The 18,466-nt window shown below is 42.2% G+C and overlaps 1 protein-coding gene across 2 annotated transcripts in view; it reads left to right on the plus strand.

Moving 5' to 3' along the window:
• Window positions 1-13,505, plus strand: part of LOC110161288 (coiled-coil domain-containing protein 85C-B-like) — a 124,570-nt gene extending 111,065 nt beyond the window's left edge. For both annotated transcript variants that reach the window (XM_020926018.2, XM_020926019.2), the window contains 3 exons: window positions 5,693-5,785; window positions 8,113-8,211; window positions 12,053-13,505. In XM_020926018.2, the coding sequence (XP_020781677.1) occupies window positions 5,693-5,785; window positions 8,113-8,211; window positions 12,053-12,142 (282 nt within the window). In that variant the 3' untranslated portion in view covers window positions 12,143-13,505. The remainder of the gene's footprint in view (window positions 1-5,692; window positions 5,786-8,112; window positions 8,212-12,052) is intronic.
• The last annotated feature ends 4,961 nt before the right edge of the window (window positions 13,506-18,466 follow it).

Below are 18,466 nucleotides of genomic sequence, written 5' to 3' on the forward strand. Positions count from 1 at the left end.
GTATCCAGTCAAAGGTTTAGACAGTGTCAATCTCAATCATCTAAGTAGCTCTAGGTCTATGTATGTTTATAATAATTTTGTATGTATATATGCAATAAATGTAAGGAAAAAATAAAAAGGTACTCATTATTATTATTAATTTTAGTTCATTGGCAAGAGCTGAAATGATGTAAATGATTCTATGTGAACTGAAGATCTATGGAATTTCAAAACCTAGTGAAGTACTTCCTGTATTACCACATGACATCACAAACTGGAACTGAGCGTTTTTAGTTTGAGAGAAGAGCTCAGCCTAAATGTGCATGTTTATGTGTTTAACATGCACATGTTAAACATGTGGAAAAACAAAACAAAAAACTCAACTCCAGTTTGTGATGAGGAAACAGCATTAGAATATCCATCCATCCATCCATCCATCCATCCATTTTCTTCCTCTTATCTGGGGCCGGGTCGCGGGGGCATCAGTCTAAGCAGAGACTCCCAGACTTCCTACACCCCAGACACTTCTTCCAGCTCCTCCGGGGGGACCCCGAGGCGTTCCTATGCCAGCCGAGAGACATAGTCCCTCCAGAGTGTCCTGGGTCTTCCCCGGGGCCTCCTTCTGGTGGGACATGCCCGGGAGACATCCGGAACAGATACCCGAGCCACCTCAACTGGCTCTTCTCGACGTGGAGGAGCAGCGGCTCTACTCTGAGCTCCTCCCGTGTGACTGAGCTCCTCACCTTATCTCTAAGGGAGCGCCCAACCACTGCAAAGGAAACTCATTTCGAGCGCTTGTATCTGCGATCTCATCCTTTCAGTCATTACCCAAAGCTCATGACCATAGGAACGAAGACTGACCGGTAAATCGAGAGCTTTGCCTTTCCACTCAACTCACCACAACGGTCCAATACAGCGACAGCATCACTGCAGATGTTGCACTGATCTGCCTGTCAATCTCATGCTCCGTCCTCCCCTCACTCGTGAACAAGACCCCGAGATACTTGAACTCCTTCACTTGAGGCAAGGACTCCCTACCCACCCGGAGAGGACAAGACGCCTTTTTCCGGTCGAGAACCATGGCCTCCGACTTGGAAGACCTGATCCTCATCCCAGCTACTTCACACTCGGCTGCAAACATTAGACTAGACTTTAGATTAGGCTGACATTAGAACAGAGATCAGAAAACGCCGTCATATGAATGCTTTAAATTTGTTGTTTAAAAATGTTTTGATCTTGGTTCTATTTTGATCACATTTTGATCACATTTTCCTGTAACCTTGAAGCTTCTGTGTATTAAAGTGCCAGTGCGAGTTATTTCACTGATAATTGTGCCTTCAGACTCTTCGTGAGTACAGCTCTGTGGTTTTTGAGCGCAGGACTCAGCCTCCTGCATATCTGTGGAAGATGAGCATGAAGCTAAACGAATCGTGGCATAGCGATGATCTTTTCAGCGTTTTGTATTTCACGGTGTAAATGTCATGTAAACACTGGCTGCAGATGTCAGGTCACCACCTTTTTGTGAATCCATTTTCAACACATCAGTTGTAATATGAGGGAACTGCCATGTTTTAATCAGGTTTTCCATCTCACACATGTGGAATATTTGAATTCAAATGTGAAATTTGACAACAATAAAAACATATAAGATGCATTATTTAGATTTTTTAAATATAATTCTTATAATATTTAATTTCTTAAGGCCAACTCCAATTATTGTAATAATTTTAAATTTTCTTTTAGGGTCCTATATTACACAAAATCAACTCTTGTGAGCTTCAAGTCACATTGTAATGCTTTTTCCTCATCACAGACATACTTGGAGTTGTCTTTTGTTTCAATTGTCACATTTACATGAGCACTTTAATTCCAAATAAAAATAATTTAATTCTGAATACAAATGAATTCCACCTTAAAAAGACCAAGTAAACACTTCATTCTGAATGAAAATGATTGCTGAAGTAAGTGGGTGGTTTATTCCTATTTTAAAGCCAAATGTATTTATTCCTGGATCATGTTTCAGGTTTATTCTTGTTAAAAATGGTGTCAGTGGTTCAGTGCATGCTCGTTGTGTCGCCCTTCTGACGTGATCCAGATGATCCACCAGTCCTGGCTTGGGACTTTCATCCACGTCTCTTTGGATTTGTGAGCGGGATGTGGGAGTGTGCTGAGGTAGAACAGCCTCACACTCAGTTTTTTTTCCTCCTTCTCCGACACTCTTCCCTTCTCCTCCTCAGCTGACAGACGTAAAGTGTGATGACAGAATTCTCATCGGAACCACTGCGGAAAAAGTTTGGGTCATGTTTGAGTCCGTGAAGTAACGACAAACCGAGATGACAGAAAAGCCGGGAGCAGCTGAAGTGTGTTTTCTTCTGGTCAATGCAAATACGTTGGTGTCTCTGTCCAATCAGAACCTTCCCCACCCCCAGACACTGAACCCAATTAAGTAAAGGCGATTTAAGGAGTTTTCCATGGAAACCTCAATTCAGAATTAGTATTTCCATGTAAACTTGAAGGAGAATATTTTAATACTGAACAATTAATTCAGAATTAAAGAAACATCATGTAAACGTGGCCATTCACACATATTTGAATAACTGTTTATTATTAGTCTGTTTACATCTCCGAAGCTCAAAATGATCTCTTCCACCTTGTGATGTCATGAAGTGGTAGTTTCCAAGTGAACAGCTCCTTTTACCTTTAGTTCAGTAGAGATCTGCACTTCCAGGTCTGAAATCATCCAGATGTTTCTAGTGAAGGTGTATGGAGGTAAAACACAGTGGAGCCCTTTCTGTGTTACCACATGACATCACAAGGTGGAACAGAGTGTTTTCTGTTTGAAAGAAGAACTAAACAATGCTTAAATGTGTGTGAATGAAACAAAACACAACTCCAGGTCTGTTTTTGATGAAGAAACAACATTTTAATGCAACTTAAAGCTCACAAGAGTCGAATTTGCGTCATATAAAACCTTTAACCGTGTCACTAACACAACAAAACAGTTGCAACATTTGTGCGAGAAATGTCGTTTTTGCCCCCGTCTGAGACGATTTTCAACACATTTCGAATCTGAGAACGCCCAATAGGAGTCATGTGGCACCCAAAGGCGAATGAAGCGCTGACACCCCATTCTCTGAGTATTGAACGGGTCCTGACAAAGGGCACAGAGCTGTCTAATGCCCCGCTCCTCTCCAGGTCCCTGCTCTCCTCTCTCAATACTGCTTTTGTGTGCCCCCAAACACAGAGCCACTGTCTCACACCGGGAGAGAGGGAGGAGGAAGAGGAGAGGGGAGAGGAGAGAGTGAGAGGGGGATGAGAGGAGAGGAGAGAGAGGGAGAGAGAGAAAGGAGAGAAAGGAGAGAGGAAGAGGAAAGAGTGAGAGGGGGAGGAGAGGAGAGGGAGAAGAAGAGGGCGAGAAGGGAGAAGAGAGGAGAGGGGGAAGAGAGGGAGAGGAGAGTGGGAACAGCACAAGAGGTGAGGGAGAAGGAGGGGGGTATGAGGGGGTGAGGAGAGGGAGAGGAGAGGGGGAAGAGAGAATGAGAGGTGAGGGAGAAAGAGGGAGACGGATGAGGGAGAGGAGAGGAGGAGATGGGGACGAGGAGTGAGGGAGAGGAGATGGGAGGTGGAGGAGGAGAGGGAGAGGTGAGGAAACGGTGCGCATCGTTGCTCCCATCAGGATGAGTTAAATCAGCGGGTGCTCAGGTGGGCGCTTGGGTGACAGGTGCAGACAGGTGCACACAGGTGCACACAGGCTGAATACACAAGAGGACTGAGAGCAGAGAAAATGAGTTTGTGCCACTAAGAATAACATGATTCTTCTGGATTCTCTGTCATGTGTGTTTACTTTTTGGACTGTTAGAAGAAAACAGTCCGACTTTTTCCATATTAAAACACAAATAAATATATGGTCTGCACACAGTGTGACGGGGAAACAGTTGTTGTAGTGGGTCTGGTGCATTTGTCCTCTGCTCTGTTCTATTCTGTTTTGAGCAGTCGCCCAGAGCAGAGGGTTTGGTGTGAACAGTTTGGTGGAGCAGACAGAGCAGAGCCGTCCTCACCTGGACCTGACCTTTCCACAGCTGTCACCCACACACCTGTCTGCTCCTGTCTGTGCTCCTGTCTGTGCTCCTGTCTGCTCCTGTCTGTGCTCCTGTCTGTGCTCCTGTCTGCTCCTGTCTGTGCTCCTGTCTGCTCCTGTCTGTGCTCCTGTCTGTGCTCCTGTCTGCTGCTCTGTCTGTGCTCTGTGCTGTCTGTGCTCTGTCTGCTCCTGTGCTCCTGTCTCTGCTCCTGTCTGTGCTCCTGTCTCTGTCCTGTCTGCTGTCCTGTCTCTGCTCTCTGTCTGTGCTCCTGTGCTCTGTCTGCTCCTGTCTGCTCCTGTCTGTCCTGTCTGCTCCTGTCTGCTCCTGTCTGTGCTCCTGTCTGCTCCTGTCTGTGCTCCTGTCTGCTCCTGTCTGTGCTCCTGTCTGCTCCTGTCTGCTCCTGTCTGCTCCTGTCTGTGCTCCTGTCTGTGCTCCTGTCTGTGCTCCTGCCTCTGCTCCTGTCTCTGCTCCTGTCTCTGCTCCTGTCTGCTTCTGTCTGTGCTCCTGTCTGCTCCTGTCTGTGCTCCTGTCTGCTCCTGTCTGCTCCTGTCTGTCTGCTCCTGTCTGTGCTCCTGTCTGTGCTCCTGTCTGTGCTCCTGTCTGTGCTCCTGTCTGTCTCTCTTCTGGGTCAAATGCAGAGGACAAATAAAGTTTACCTTAAGCTTCTTCCTCTCTGTTGGTTTACTTATTTCCCCATGTTCTTTCTCTTTCTCTCTGTCTGTCTCTCTCAGTGTCTCTCTCTCTTTCTCTCTATTTTTTTCTCTCTATGTGTGTCTGTCTGTCTCTCAGCCCCTCTTTCTCTCTCCATCTCCCTCTGTATTTCTCTCTTCCTGTCTCTCTGTCTGCCTGTCTCTCACTGTCTTCCTCTGTGTCTCTGTCTGTCTCTCTCTCTCTCTCTCTTCCTCTCTCTCTGTCTCTCCCTCTCTGTCTCTGTCTCTCTCTCCCTCTCTCAGTCCCTCTCTTTCTCTCTCAGTTCTCTGTCTGTCTCTCCCTATCTCTGTCTGCCTGTCTCTCCCTGTCTTTCTCTTTACCTCTCTCTCTCTCTTCCTCTCTCTTTCTTCCTCTCTGTCTCTCTCTCTCTCTCTCAGTCTCTCTCTTTCTCTCTCAGTTCTCTGTCTGTCTCTCCCTATCTCTGTCTGCCTGTCTCTCCCTGTCTTTCTCTTTACCTCTCTCTCTCTCTTCCTCTCTCTTTCTTCCTCTCTGTCTCTCTCTCTCTCTCTCAGTCTCTCTCTTTCTTTCTCTCTCCATTCTCTGTCTGTCTCTCTCTTCCTCTCTCTCTGGCTGTCTGTCTCTTGCTGTCTTTCTCCATGTCTCTCTCTTTCTCTCTCTTTCTCTCTCTCTCTCTCTCTCTCTCTCTCTCTCTGTCTCTCTTTCTCTTTTCTCTGTGCCATCTCTTCTGCTGTGCACACATCAGTTTAATTTAGCAACTCTAATGAGGGCCTTGTTGTCTCCTCTGTCCTCCATCTCTCGCTCTCTCTGTCTCTCTCTCTTTCTCTCTCTCGCACTTCTCTCCTGGGTCAAATGCAGAGGACAAATAAAGTGTACCTTCACCTTGTTTCTCTTTGTTGTTGTACTAATGTCCTCATGTTCTCTCTCTATTGTTTCACTAAACGTCCCCTTGTCTCCGTCTCCAGGGCAGCGGGCGTCTCCCCACCAGTGAGTCGTCTCCTGCGTCGGGATATCTGTCCTGTGTGCAGAAACCTGAAGCTGTGGTCCACGCCATGAAGGTACAAACAAAAAGAAGAGAATCTGTCACAACACATAATAATAATAATAATAATAATGATATTATTAATAATAATAATGATAATAATGATAATAATAATATAACATACTGATGCTTTTCCTCTAGACCAGGAGTGTCAAACTCATTTTGTTCCGGGGGCTGTATCCAACCGACTTTGATCCCAAAGGGGCCGGATCAGAAAACTCATGTCATATAAACCTCAAAAATAACAATAAGTTCAAATATTTGTGCAGAGAAACACAAATCTATTACAGAAATCTTTTTTAATTGATGAACTTTTACAAAATATTATAATATTATGAACAACCTGAAACTTTAAGAAAAATGAAATTTCAACACAATGTTTTAACATGAACTTGTATGTAAATAGGAATAAGTCAATTTTTGTTGAAAAATCCTGCACTCAGCTCCACTTTTCTCATGTTGGACATTTTGCTGATGAGGGTGTCACGGTCAACAGTCAAAACGATCGTCCTTTAAGAGCGTTTGGAAAGAGACAAGTCTTCATTTGTGCTGCTCTGGTGGGAGGGGCCACGTACAGAGACGCTGGAGACGCTGCTATGATAAACACCACAGAAAATTAACAATATTTTAATAGAAAATATAATTAAAATATTTGAGTAGAAAATCACCCAAGGGCCACATTAGGTCTTGGAGGGCCGGATCTGGCCCCCAGGCCTTATGTTTAACACCTGTGCTGTAGACCCTACACTCCGTTAAAGGGCCTACGACACGTTGGACAACTCATTTTAATAAAACAGTTAAGATATTTAAGATTTAATAAACAAAATAATGAAAACCTTCCAAGTTTTGCCATCTTTTTGGTTTCAAATTGTACTTTCTGGTTGGAAATCATGACATCATGCAAAGGAATTCCATAACTTTTACCAAGCAACCATAATACACCAAAACTCCTTATGATCTGACAGAAACAAAAAAAAAAAACCAAAAAAACAAAAAAAAAAAAAAACACCTTTTTGTGTCTAAATTTTGGACATTCTCCCGGTGTGATGTCATCAGTATAGAACTCAATTTTTTCCTCACACTGTTTTTTGGCTTGTCTAAAACTATAATTTATATTTACAGCAGGTATTATCCCACTAACCTAAGCAGACATGAGAGAACCTGAGCACATGTTTGGAGAGGTTCTAACAGTGTGCTCACAGCTCAGACTGCGTGGGTCAGGCTGTAAAGTGCTGACTGTTGTGTGTGAACTATTGACCTATTGACATGTGGCTTACTGCCCAATAACCACCAGGGGGCACACTCCAGTTACTTTAATTGTTTACAGTGTAGAGGCAGAGCAGAAATACCAATAGTTAAAGAGAAAGTGTGTCATATTTTGATTTAACATTTTCTCAATTTGTGTCCGCAGATATGAGATAGATATGTAACACTTGTGATGCAGATTTATTTTTCATTACAAAAACGTGACATTATGACAGATTTAGTGTTTTGGTTCTCTACACAGTCATCCAATCAGAAAGCAGAATGAGCCTCACATGACTCTGTCATTTGGGTTGCCAGTTTCAGTGCTGAAATCCAAAATGTCTCTGTCTGATCTGAACGGTCTCTTCCTAAACCCCAGCACCTGCACCACAGTCCTGAGTCAGTGCTAGTGCAGCCTCTGGAGGGTCTGAAGCTTATGAAGCTTTTCCATAGACAAAGAATGAAAACAACCAGACTACACACTGTCCCTTAAACAACAAAGACTTTTTTTCTTTTTTTTTTTTTTTTTGGTGGAGGGTCCGTCCATCTGCCTGGAATGTTCCACAGTGTGACATTAAACAGCTCTACTTTACATTTATTCAATTACAGGTGGTTTTATTGCGCATAGAGCAGATCTACAGAACAGACCTACTGCCAGACCTACTGCGTTTGGTTTGGTAAACGTGCAGAGGCTGGTAAATATCACTGCAAAACCAGAAAAGAATGCAACTCCAGTTTGGAACTTTAAAAAACAGGTTTAAAAATCTTCCTTCACTTTTTTCACAGTTTTGTGTAAAGTGCCAGAGGAAGTTCTCTTAAAGAAGGGGTTCTCAAACTGTGGGTGAGGGTCCAAAAAAGGGGCACAGAGTGTTTCAGTGCAGTTTGCTTGGCTTTGTATTAGGTAGATCATTATGACTTGGTAATTTTGTAAGTGGCTCGCATGCTGAAAAAGTGTGAGCACCCCTGGTCTAGTGTATTCTGATTCCTGACCTAGTCGCTGGAGAGAAATGAAATTGAGTGTAGGCACTAGGCGGCGCCAGCCTGACTAAACACAATGCACCTTTTAATGTCTGACCTCTTTTCTGTTTTCTGTTTCAGGTGCTGGAGGTGCATGAGAACTTGGACAAACAGGTTCCGGAAGATTACGAGGACGACCTGAGTGAGAAGGAGAAGGCCATCGTCAGGGAAATGTGCAACGTAAGTGTCCTGCAATGTAAGGAGCTGTTCACTTGAAAACTACAGCTTCAGGACATCATAAGATCAGTCCAATCCAACAATACAACAATAATAAAATGATAAAATAAACGACTAAAATAATCATACTAGTCTTAAAATAATAAAAACAGTCAAATAAAATAAGAGGAAAACTGTAGAATAGCAATAAATAAATAAAACCAATAAAAATACATTAAAAATAAATAAAATAAATAAATGACACAGAGGAGCACGCAACTCTCGAGGTGTTAAAAGCCAGAGAATAAAAGTGGGTCTTAAGACGAGACTTAAAACTCTCCTGGTTTTAAGTCTCGTCTTAGAGACTGGAGCTGGACCTCAGACCTCAGAGCGCGTAAGGGAGTAAATCTGGATGAGGTCTGAGACGTAATGTGGTGCCAGTCCATTCAGAGCTTTAAAAAACAAACGGTAAAATCTTAAAATGAATTCTAAAATGAACAGGAAGCCCGTGCAAAGACGCAAGGATTGGGGTGATGTGCTCTCTCCTTTTTGTTCCTGTTAAAGTCGCGCTGCAGGATCAGCGGTTACTCAAACTCCAGGTCTGTTTGTGAGAAGGTCGCAACATTCTGACATGGTTTAAAGCTCACAGGAGTCCGTTTTGCGTAATCTAGGACCTTTAACAGTTGGCCTATTTCCCATGAGTCCACAGTGCAGCTCATGTGAGTAAACAGAATAGAAGAGATGAATGAGAAGTCCACAGTGTTTGTTGTTTGTGAATGAAGTTTGTTCCATCACTTCTGCTGTGTACACATCAGTTTAATTTAGCAGCGCTCGCTAATGAGGCTTTGTTTGTGTCTGTCTTCTCTCTCCTCGCTCTCTCCTCTCATTCCTCTCTTATCTCCTCCTCTCTCTCCACTCTCTCCCTCCTCTTTCTCATTTTCTACTCTAACTCCCCCCCTCTTTCCCTCTTCTCTCTGTCCTTTCTCCAATCTCTCCCCTCTCTCCACTTTCCACTCACTCCTCTTTCCTCTCTTCTCTCTCTGTCTTCTCTCTCCCCTCGCTCTCCTCTCTCTCTTTTCTCCTCCCTCCTCTCTCCATTTTCCACTCACTCTTCTCTCTCCTTCCTCTTTCCTCTCTCTGCTCTTTCTCCTCTCTCTCTCCCTCTTTCTTCTTTCCCTCTCTTTTGCCTCTCTCTCCTCTTTCTCTTGTCTTGCTCTCCTCTCTTCACTCTCGCTCTCTCTCTTTCTCTCTTCTGTCTTTCCTCTCTCCCCTCTCTCTCTCCTCTCTTTTTTGTCTCTCTTCTTTTTCTCTCATCTCTCTCTCCTCTCTTCACTCTCTCTCTCTCTACCTCTGTTTTTCCTTTCTCCCCTCTCTCTCCTCTTTCTCTTCTCTCCTCTCTCTCTTGTCTCTCATCTCTCTCTCCTCTCTCTCTCCTCTCTTCACTCTCTCTCTCCTCTGTCTTTCCTCTCTCCCCTCTCTCTCTCATCTCTTCACACTCTCTCATCTTTCTCCCCTCTCTCGTCTCTCTCTCCTCTCTTCTCTCGTCTCTTTCTCCTTTCTTCACTATCTGTTCTCTCTCCTCTTCTCCTCTGTCTCTTCTCTCCTCTCTTCTGTGGAGTAATTAGACAGACAAAGATCTCTCTCTCTTCTGTGTGTGAATGTTAAAAGGCTGAGGCTGGATGAAAGTGCTGCTGATGAGCTCTCGGTCTCCGGTCTCTCTCTCGGTCTCCGGTCTCGGTCTCTGGTCTCTATAGAATGATGGGACAGGAGGACTCTGCTCGTTACAATAGTCCTCCTGTCGTCGTGTACTGCATCCTGCTTTACTCACGGCTGCTCAGGGGCTGCTCCATTGTCCAAAAGGGGACGCTTCAGTTAGATAACCATTTGTATTCATCTGCGGGAATAATTTGGCTTGCTTCCATCTCATACACTCCTCCTTCCTCCCTTCATCTCTCTCTCGCTGCTCCCCTATACACACACACACACACACACACACACACACATATATATACATACAGTGTATTCATTAGATTTATTTTGGAACCGTGAGCCAAACTGTTGGACAATAGTGTTACAGTGCAGTACCCGGGACCAAGCTCTATAGAGACGAACATAGAATAATCAAAAACTGTGAGAACATGCAACCTCCAGGCACTAAGGTTGTCCCCATAAACTTGCACATCAGGAGATTTCTTGAGCTTAGATTGTCCTCACTAGTGATGGAACAATAACCAAAATATCGTCAAAAGTCTCAGTAATATCGTAGACCATCACATTATATCAACTTACAAGTTTCTTTTCTTAATTTCATAATTATGGTGCAGCAAAAGCTGAGAGAGAGAACTACATAGACCATGATCCCTTGCTCTGTTTCAGTTCAGTCTACATGATGACATAATTGTTATTAAGCACATTTAAATCTTCATTATTTGTACTTGTGCTTGTACTGTGCTTTACAGAGCATTATTCAGCATTATTCATTCACTCCAGACCTGGTGATGGTAAGAAGCCACTATTGTAGCCACAGCTGCCCTGAGGCAGACTGACTGAAGCGCGGCTGCCAATCTGCACCATCGGTCACTCCAACCAACACCACCACTCACATACACACCACTTTCATACTAGACAATGAAGTGTCTTGACAAAGGACACAACAACAGTGACTGGCGCGCCCTGTGGCTCCTGATTTTCCCAGTGTCTCCCATAAAGTCCTGACCAGACCCAGACCTGCTGAGCTTCTGAGATCTGACGAGATCAGGCCACAAATATATTAAATCAAGTTCACCACCAAACGCTGCACTTAGAAAATTCACTTAAAGATTGATGGTGCGTGTGATTCTTTTCTCGTTTGTGATGTAAAATACAACAAGAAAAAACACTGACCAAGAGTTTGTTTTCATACCTGACAGTTTGGACTGCTCACTAGCGCTCTTCTCCAGAGTGGTCACGTGATGTTCCTGTGACGCGTCGGTCAGCTGATTTCAACACGTTTTGGCGCTGTCTTCCTACTGGTGGAGGCAGGATGACAGCGCCATCTTGGTCTGTAAAAAGAACCTGATAACAGAAAATATCAAAGGACCAAATGAATCTCATTGGACTAAGAAAAAACACTGCTTCAGAATAATGTCCCTTCAACTTTTCAACTGAACATTTTCACAATTCACTATTTTTCAAGGCCTCGCTATTTTTCTCGTAATGCCTCATTGTTTTTCTTGTAACTCCTCACGATTTACATCTCTTCTCTAAATGTAGAGTTAAACCTGGAGGCATTTTAACACAGTACACTGCTCTATAGCCGCTCTCAGTCCTGTCCACACAAGCACAGTGCTGTTGAGAGGAGCAGAGAGCAGGCGTCTCTCTGAGCTCCATCACTCTCCTGGAGGACACAGGAGACACATGGAAAGCTCTACACCGAACTGTGTGAAGTCTCAAAGTCAAACGCCATTTGAAGTTTGCTCTCCTGAAGAATAAAGTTTCTCCTTACCTGCCCTCCCTCTCTCCATCTGTCATCCTCTCTCCCTCGCTTCCTCTCTCACCATCTGCCTGCTTCACTTTCTTCCCTTTCTCGCACCCCCTCTTGCTCTCTCTCCCTCTCTCTCTACTTCCTTCTCTCTCCCTCTTATTTACACTCCTCCTTCCTCCCTTCATCTCTCTCGACCTCCTTCTCTTCCATCTCTCTCTCATCTCTTGATACTTGTCTTCACAGGTGGAGTGGCGAAAGTTCTCTCTCTTTCCTTCTCTCCGTCTCTTAAATTCTGATGTTGTCTTCTCAGGTGGTGTGGTGAAAGTTCTCTCTCATCCCCCTCTCCCTCCCTTCCTCTCCCTCTCTCGTCACTCTCTCATCTGTTGATTCTTGTCTTCTCAGGTGGTGTGGCGAAAGCTGGGCGACGCGGCCGGTTCCAAAAAGTCGGTGAGGCAGCATCTCTCCGGAAACCAGTTCAAGGGGCCGCTGTAACTCGGCAACCGGGCCAACGGACAGGAAACGGGAAGCGCCGTCCCAGAGCGCCCCTTTCTACCTCCGCCTACACTACCCATCATGCCGTGCGACTTACTGCCAACAAGACCCAGCGCTGTTATCGTCAGAGTGGTGCAAATACAGCTACACAATGGACTTTTCATACAACTTTATTTGTACATTTTTGAAACAGTTTGTGAAGCGTTGACAACTGGCAGCTAGTTTCATCACTTCGCCGTTTTATCGCTTTTATCGGTTCAGATACACAATAATCTGCTACTAAACCTCTTTTATTATCTCCACGTTCAACTCTGAAGACTCTTTTAGCGATTGTAAACAACATACATCATCTAATAACATTTTTTTTAGATTTATTTGTGGACAACGAATATTATATGATCAAATTATATTAAAATTAAAGGTATACTGATCAGTCCTGGAAGAACTACTGTTGTGTTAAGTAAAAGTACAGATACTGGAGCAAAAAAACCCACTCAAGTTAAAGTATCATATAATTCTACTCAAGTAAAAGTATTAAATTAAGTATAAGTAAGTATATTTAAGGTCCCATATTGCTCTATTTTTTCATCTTTTATAATGTTGTTTCCTCGTCACAAACAGACCTGGAGTTGCAGATTTAGGCTGAGTTCTTCTCTCAAACTGAAAACACTCTGTTCCACCTTGTGATGTCATGTGGTGATACAGAAAGTGCTCCACTGTGTTTTTAAACTTCACACACCTTCACTAAAATCATTTGGATCATTTTAGCCCTGGAATTGTCAATCTGTAAAAGTAAAAGGAGCTGCTAATTTGAAATAAACTGCTTCATGACATCACAAGGTGGAACAGAGCATTTTGAGTTTTGGAGATGTAGACAGACTCATAATAAAGAGTTACTCAAACATGTGTGAATGAAACAAAACACAACTCCAGCTCTGTTTTTGAGGAGGGAACACAAGAGTACATGGTTTGTAATTTGGACCTAAAATTTGGAAACAGTGGCGTAATGTTCTTAAAAAGGGTAGTAAACATTAGCCAACAGTAGCTAGCATTGCTACTGCTAACATTTTGCACATTTAGCGACTAATGCTAACTCACGCACTTAAACCGAAGAAATATAATCAAACGTGGATGGCGTCGTGTTGTTTTCAGTGGTCTGTGCTCTTTGGCTCATGGGCCCAAAAGTCATTTTCTCTTCCCCATTTACTTCCTCAATACGGACAAGCTTCTCTCACCGGTGTGGCGTCTGTAACGTGCATGGAGCGTGGAGAGTTTGGACCATGGATCTATTAAAATGACTGGATAGGCTATTGCTGTTGAAAAAATCCCTCCGGCCGAGAAAGAATTTTTCTCATAGAGCGCAGTGTAATCACAAACTGCTCGTGTTCATCTGACAGGGACGTCCAACTTTCAAAAATGTTGGATTTTGTGGCGATTTTTACTTGTTTTTAGATCATAAACTTTTTCAAAATCCTTCAGTTGTCTTAAAAAACACTTTATGATCGTTCACGCCGGCTCTGCTCCAGCTCCTCTCGCTCTGATTGGTCAAAGCGATCACGTGATACATGTGTGCGCTCACGTGCATCGCGGGAGAAAAGACTCTACTGCACATGCTCAGTCGACCCAGGGCCACCGGAAGAACCTCACCAGGCTCAAGGCAAATCTGGAGTCATGGGCCCAGTCGAAGCCAGAGCCAGAGTTAATGATTATAAAGTGTTTTTTAAGACAACTGAATGATTTTGAGATGAAAAAAAGTTTATGATCTAAAAACAGGTAAAAATCGCCACAAGACGTTTTTGAAAGTTGTACGTCCCTGTCAGCCGAACATGAGCAGTTTGTCATTATATTGCCTCTATGAGAAAATCCTTTCTCAGCCGCTGTAGTACCAGTGAGTGTCACTACGCCACCTGGAGGCAACTACAAGCAGCAACACCTCCAGTTATTTGAACAGATCCATGGTTTGGAGCAGTCAGAGCGAGAGCTGCTAGAGCGGCTCAGAGTGGGACGAGGCTCAGTCTGACAAAGATCACTTTTAGGCCCTTTGAGGATTTAAACATTTTAAAAACTTTTTATTGTGAAAATAGAAAAGAATCCTACAAAATCCGACCTTTGTGACCTGTCAGAACACGGGCAGTTTGAATTCCCAAAATACATTGTGCTCTGTTAGAATTCTTTCTGGGCCCAAACTCCCAGAGCTGCAGTACCTGGAGCGACCACTAGTCTGTCTGAAGGGGCTTATCCAGATTTTATTCCAGATCCGTGACTTAAACACACTCGCTCTTATGTTGTTTACAGACGTTCTTAGCGTCTTTCGCCGTCCACTAATGCCACTCCATGGTTCCAAGCACAGAAGTGAAAAGGGGGCAGAAAATTCTCGTTAAGGGTTCTGTATCGTGACAGGACTTCCTGATAGTATCTCCTCTAGAGACCCCAGCTCTTGTCACTTGTATCGCCCCCTAGTGGTTAGAACTAGCATTAGCTTTAACCTGTAAGAAAAGTAAAATCCCACTGTGACCTAGCGCCTTCTCGCTCATGATAATAACTTAATGGAAAACTTAAACTAGAGCTCACTGTTAACTTGTGTATATGATGTATAAACCATAGCACTACCATTGTTATTCTAATGTTGATTTTGTATTCTAGCGTGGCCATGTGATCAAAGATTTGAGTTTGTAAAGCACACACAGCTGGACCTTGAACAGGGTTTGTTTTTTTTGGTAATAATTAACATAATATTTTAACAGATTAATGTAATTTTATTGTTTTGTTTTATTTTTTTAACAGTATGGAGCCCATTTCCAAACATAAGTTGATCAAATTGAATATAAGATGTACGCTGTGTGCATGCTGACAATCATTTTCTCAGGTCGGGGGGCTCTACAGCTTTATCTAGTCCATAATTGTGAAATAGAATTAAGAGAAAGAAAGAGATGGACTGTTATTTGCAGCTGTAGTGTTTGTACGGTGCCCCTGATGGTCCATTTTATGTTTTTATTTTTCATTTTTTTTATTTTGTTGATTCCTTTCTTCATGAAGTATTAATAACCATCTTTAATAAATAATAATAGTATACTTGCGTTGCATTTTCTTATACATTTTGATCGATATATTTATTCACACTTGGGTGGCATGACAATTTGAAAATGTAGATATTGTACAAATGCAATTCAAATGTGTTTTTTGATCATGATTGGACCTTCAGAGCCACCGTACATCTGCCTGTGCTAAAGACATTTGCTGAATTTACACTGTTCTCACCCAATGGTGTCATGTGACCCAAACAACTATAACAAAATATTTATAATATTAAATAACAATTAATAAAACTGCAAAGGCCCATATGACACTATTTTCTGATCTATGTTCTAATGTTTCCTCATCACAAACAGACCTGGAGTTGTATTTTGTTTCATTAACGCTGTACAATTTAAACTGAGTTCTTCTCTCAAACTGAAAACACTCAATACAGGAAGTGCTCCACTGTGTTTTTAAACTCCATATATCTTCACTAGACTCGTTTGGATCATTTCATCTCTGGAATTGTGAATTTCTACTGAACTTAACGTAAAAGGAGCGGTTAACTTGAAAACTATCTCTTCATGACATCATAAACTGAAGAGGCTTTGGAAACAGCTTAATAATAAAGTGTTACACAAACATGTGTGAATGAAACAAAACACAACTCCAGTCTGTTTTTAATGAGGTTACAACATTACACAAAAGTTAAACACTCACAAGAGTCAGTTTTGTGTAATACAGGACCTTTAATAGAGCTGCTCAGTGGTGAACTCAGCAGATGTTTGAGCAGCAGGTTTCTTGTGTGAGATAAAGTCTTCCTTCCCTCAGATGCTCAAACTCAATACAGTTTGTCCAAGTATTTATTTCCAGGTATTTGATATGGGGGCACTTTAACTATGTCCATTAAAGGTGCACTGTGTAACTTTTTTGGTAGAGGGTCTGCCTCCTGCTTGTTTCCTTGCCAGTGTTATCGCTTTGCCTTGAATGTTCCACAGTATGACATTAGATTTGTGCATCTTGTATTGCAGTTATGGTCAGTGGATATAGACAAGTTTAATGCCATACTGTGGAACTTATCCACCTTATTCCAGAAGTTTCCGTTAGCGCTGCCATCATCATTGGGGTTAGGGCTGGGTATCATTCAGAAGTTGCTGATACAATACATACTTTGATACAGAAGCCATGATACGATACATACCGCGATACAGTGACTTTTCGATTTGATACAATTCAATATGACATATTTCACATTGATTAGATACAGTTCAATATAAAATAAAGGCTAAATCATGTCTGTGACACTATAAAAGTCTTTGTTAAACCACGTCTTGTGCAAACTGAATATGAAAAAACACTCATTTTAATCGAAACTGTGAAAATGTCAAATGTGTCGCATAAACTAAACAAGCAACAAAACTGTAACAAAATAATTTACCCAGAATAAACCAAAAAATATTCTTGGTGGTATATCAATGCAGAAGCCCACGATATCAATACTGTATCATCACATTAAATGATACGATATGTCGATATTTCAACATTTGTGCACACCCCTAATATGGCTGTGTTATTTTGTAAGGGGCCAAACAGTAAATCAATTTTATGTGGACTATAAAGCCGTTTCAAAGCCTCCAGAGAATCAGTTCAGTGGGACGTGTTGGTCACATGAACATTTTACACGAACAAACCGATTTTGTCAGGTTTAAGATGTTCCCAAACGTTTCCCAAATTCTCCATGGACATGAATGGGATTCCCTTTGAACCAGAAGTGCTACGTCAAGAAAGCACGGTTTAAAAGCATTGAGAGGCAAAAGTGGGCAGGGCTGAATAAGGTGGATAAGACAAAGCAATAACATCTCCATGGAGACAAGCAGGTTGAGGACCCTCCACCAGAAAAGTTACACATAGCATGCCTGTCTCTCCTGATCAAAACAATAAAGTTAAAGGTTTATTATGTAACTTTTCGGCTAGAGGGTCCACCTGCTTTGTTTGGAATGTTCCACAGTACAGCATTTTTCATTTGTGCATTTACAGGCATTTCTATTGCCTAAATACTTGGTTTAACTTGGTGTGATGAGGTTGAAATTTCACAAGTGTCAATTTTGTGTAATACAGGACATTTTAATGCCATTCTGTGGAACATTGCAGGCAAAAGATCCTGGAGAATAGAAGGTTTTGGACCCTCCACCTGAATCGTACATAGTTCGTCTTTGAGTAGGCTACAAGTGTCCTTTTTTGTAGGAACCAATTTGAAGCCATGAAACTCTTTTAACTTTTTTAACAGGCATCGATTTGAGACGTGCCACAGTTTTTCTGCATGGTGTTTTCATTTGGAACCTGACTGTTTTTACTAAATGTCTATGTAAATTAAAGGTGCATTGTGTAACTTTTCTGGTGGAGAGGGTCTGTCAAATGCTTTTCCATGGAGAGTCAGATCTGTGGAGAGGCGGCCGCGCTCACAGTCAGAATGTCTGTTTTTCAGGGGAATTTTTGAGCTATAAAACCACCTGTAATTGAATTAATGTCACACTGTGGAATATTCCAGACAGTAAAGACATCTCCATAGAAACAAGCAGGTGACAGACCAACAACCAAAAAGTTACACAGTGCACCTTTAAGAGTCTTACAGTGTATGTCTCTCCCTGTAGAAACTAGCATGACCTTAACTTGTCTAAACATTGAGACTGCAGGTAAAAGAGAATCTGAAATAGGCCACTTTTAGAAACTATTACAGTAAATAAACAAAATGTTGCTTTAAAATGATGCGTGTTTGTGTTTGTGTTGAATCTATTAGCATTTCACGAGCTACACTGCCCTCTGGTGGTAGAAAAAGGGAGAACGAAGGATACAGCTTTTTTACAATCCTAAAACAAAAAAACAAAACAAAAAATGAAAATAATAAAAAATAAAAAATCTGGTTATTAGATCTGAGTTCTTTTCTTAAATAGAAACACTCTGTTCCACTTTGTGATGTCAGGTGATAAAAGTTAAATGGAGGTTCTAGTTGGAGTTATTTACCAGAGTTGATATGGCTGAAGTCAGAGGTGGGACCAAGTTGTTTTGCAAGTCTCAAGTAAGCCTCAGTAAGTCTTTGACCTCAAGTCCGAGTCAAGTCCCAAGTCAAATACAGGCAAGTCCAAGTCGAGTCTCGAGTCACTGGTCCATAAGTCGAAGTCAAGTCCAAGTCGTCTCCTTTAAGCGTCAAGTCATTTTAAGTCTTTGAACTATAAAAGTACCAAATATAGTTTAGATTTTTGCAGTTTGTATGAATTTTAAGGTAAATTGTACTTTAAAAAATCATATATT

This window comes from Boleophthalmus pectinirostris, unplaced genomic scaffold (assembly GCF_026225935.1).
Source record: "Boleophthalmus pectinirostris isolate CB_2022bp ecotype Guang Dong unplaced genomic scaffold, ASM2622593v1 HiC_scaffold_13, whole genome shotgun sequence".
In the NCBI taxonomy this organism is placed as follows: domain Eukaryota; kingdom Metazoa; phylum Chordata; class Actinopteri; order Gobiiformes; family Gobiidae; genus Boleophthalmus; species Boleophthalmus pectinirostris.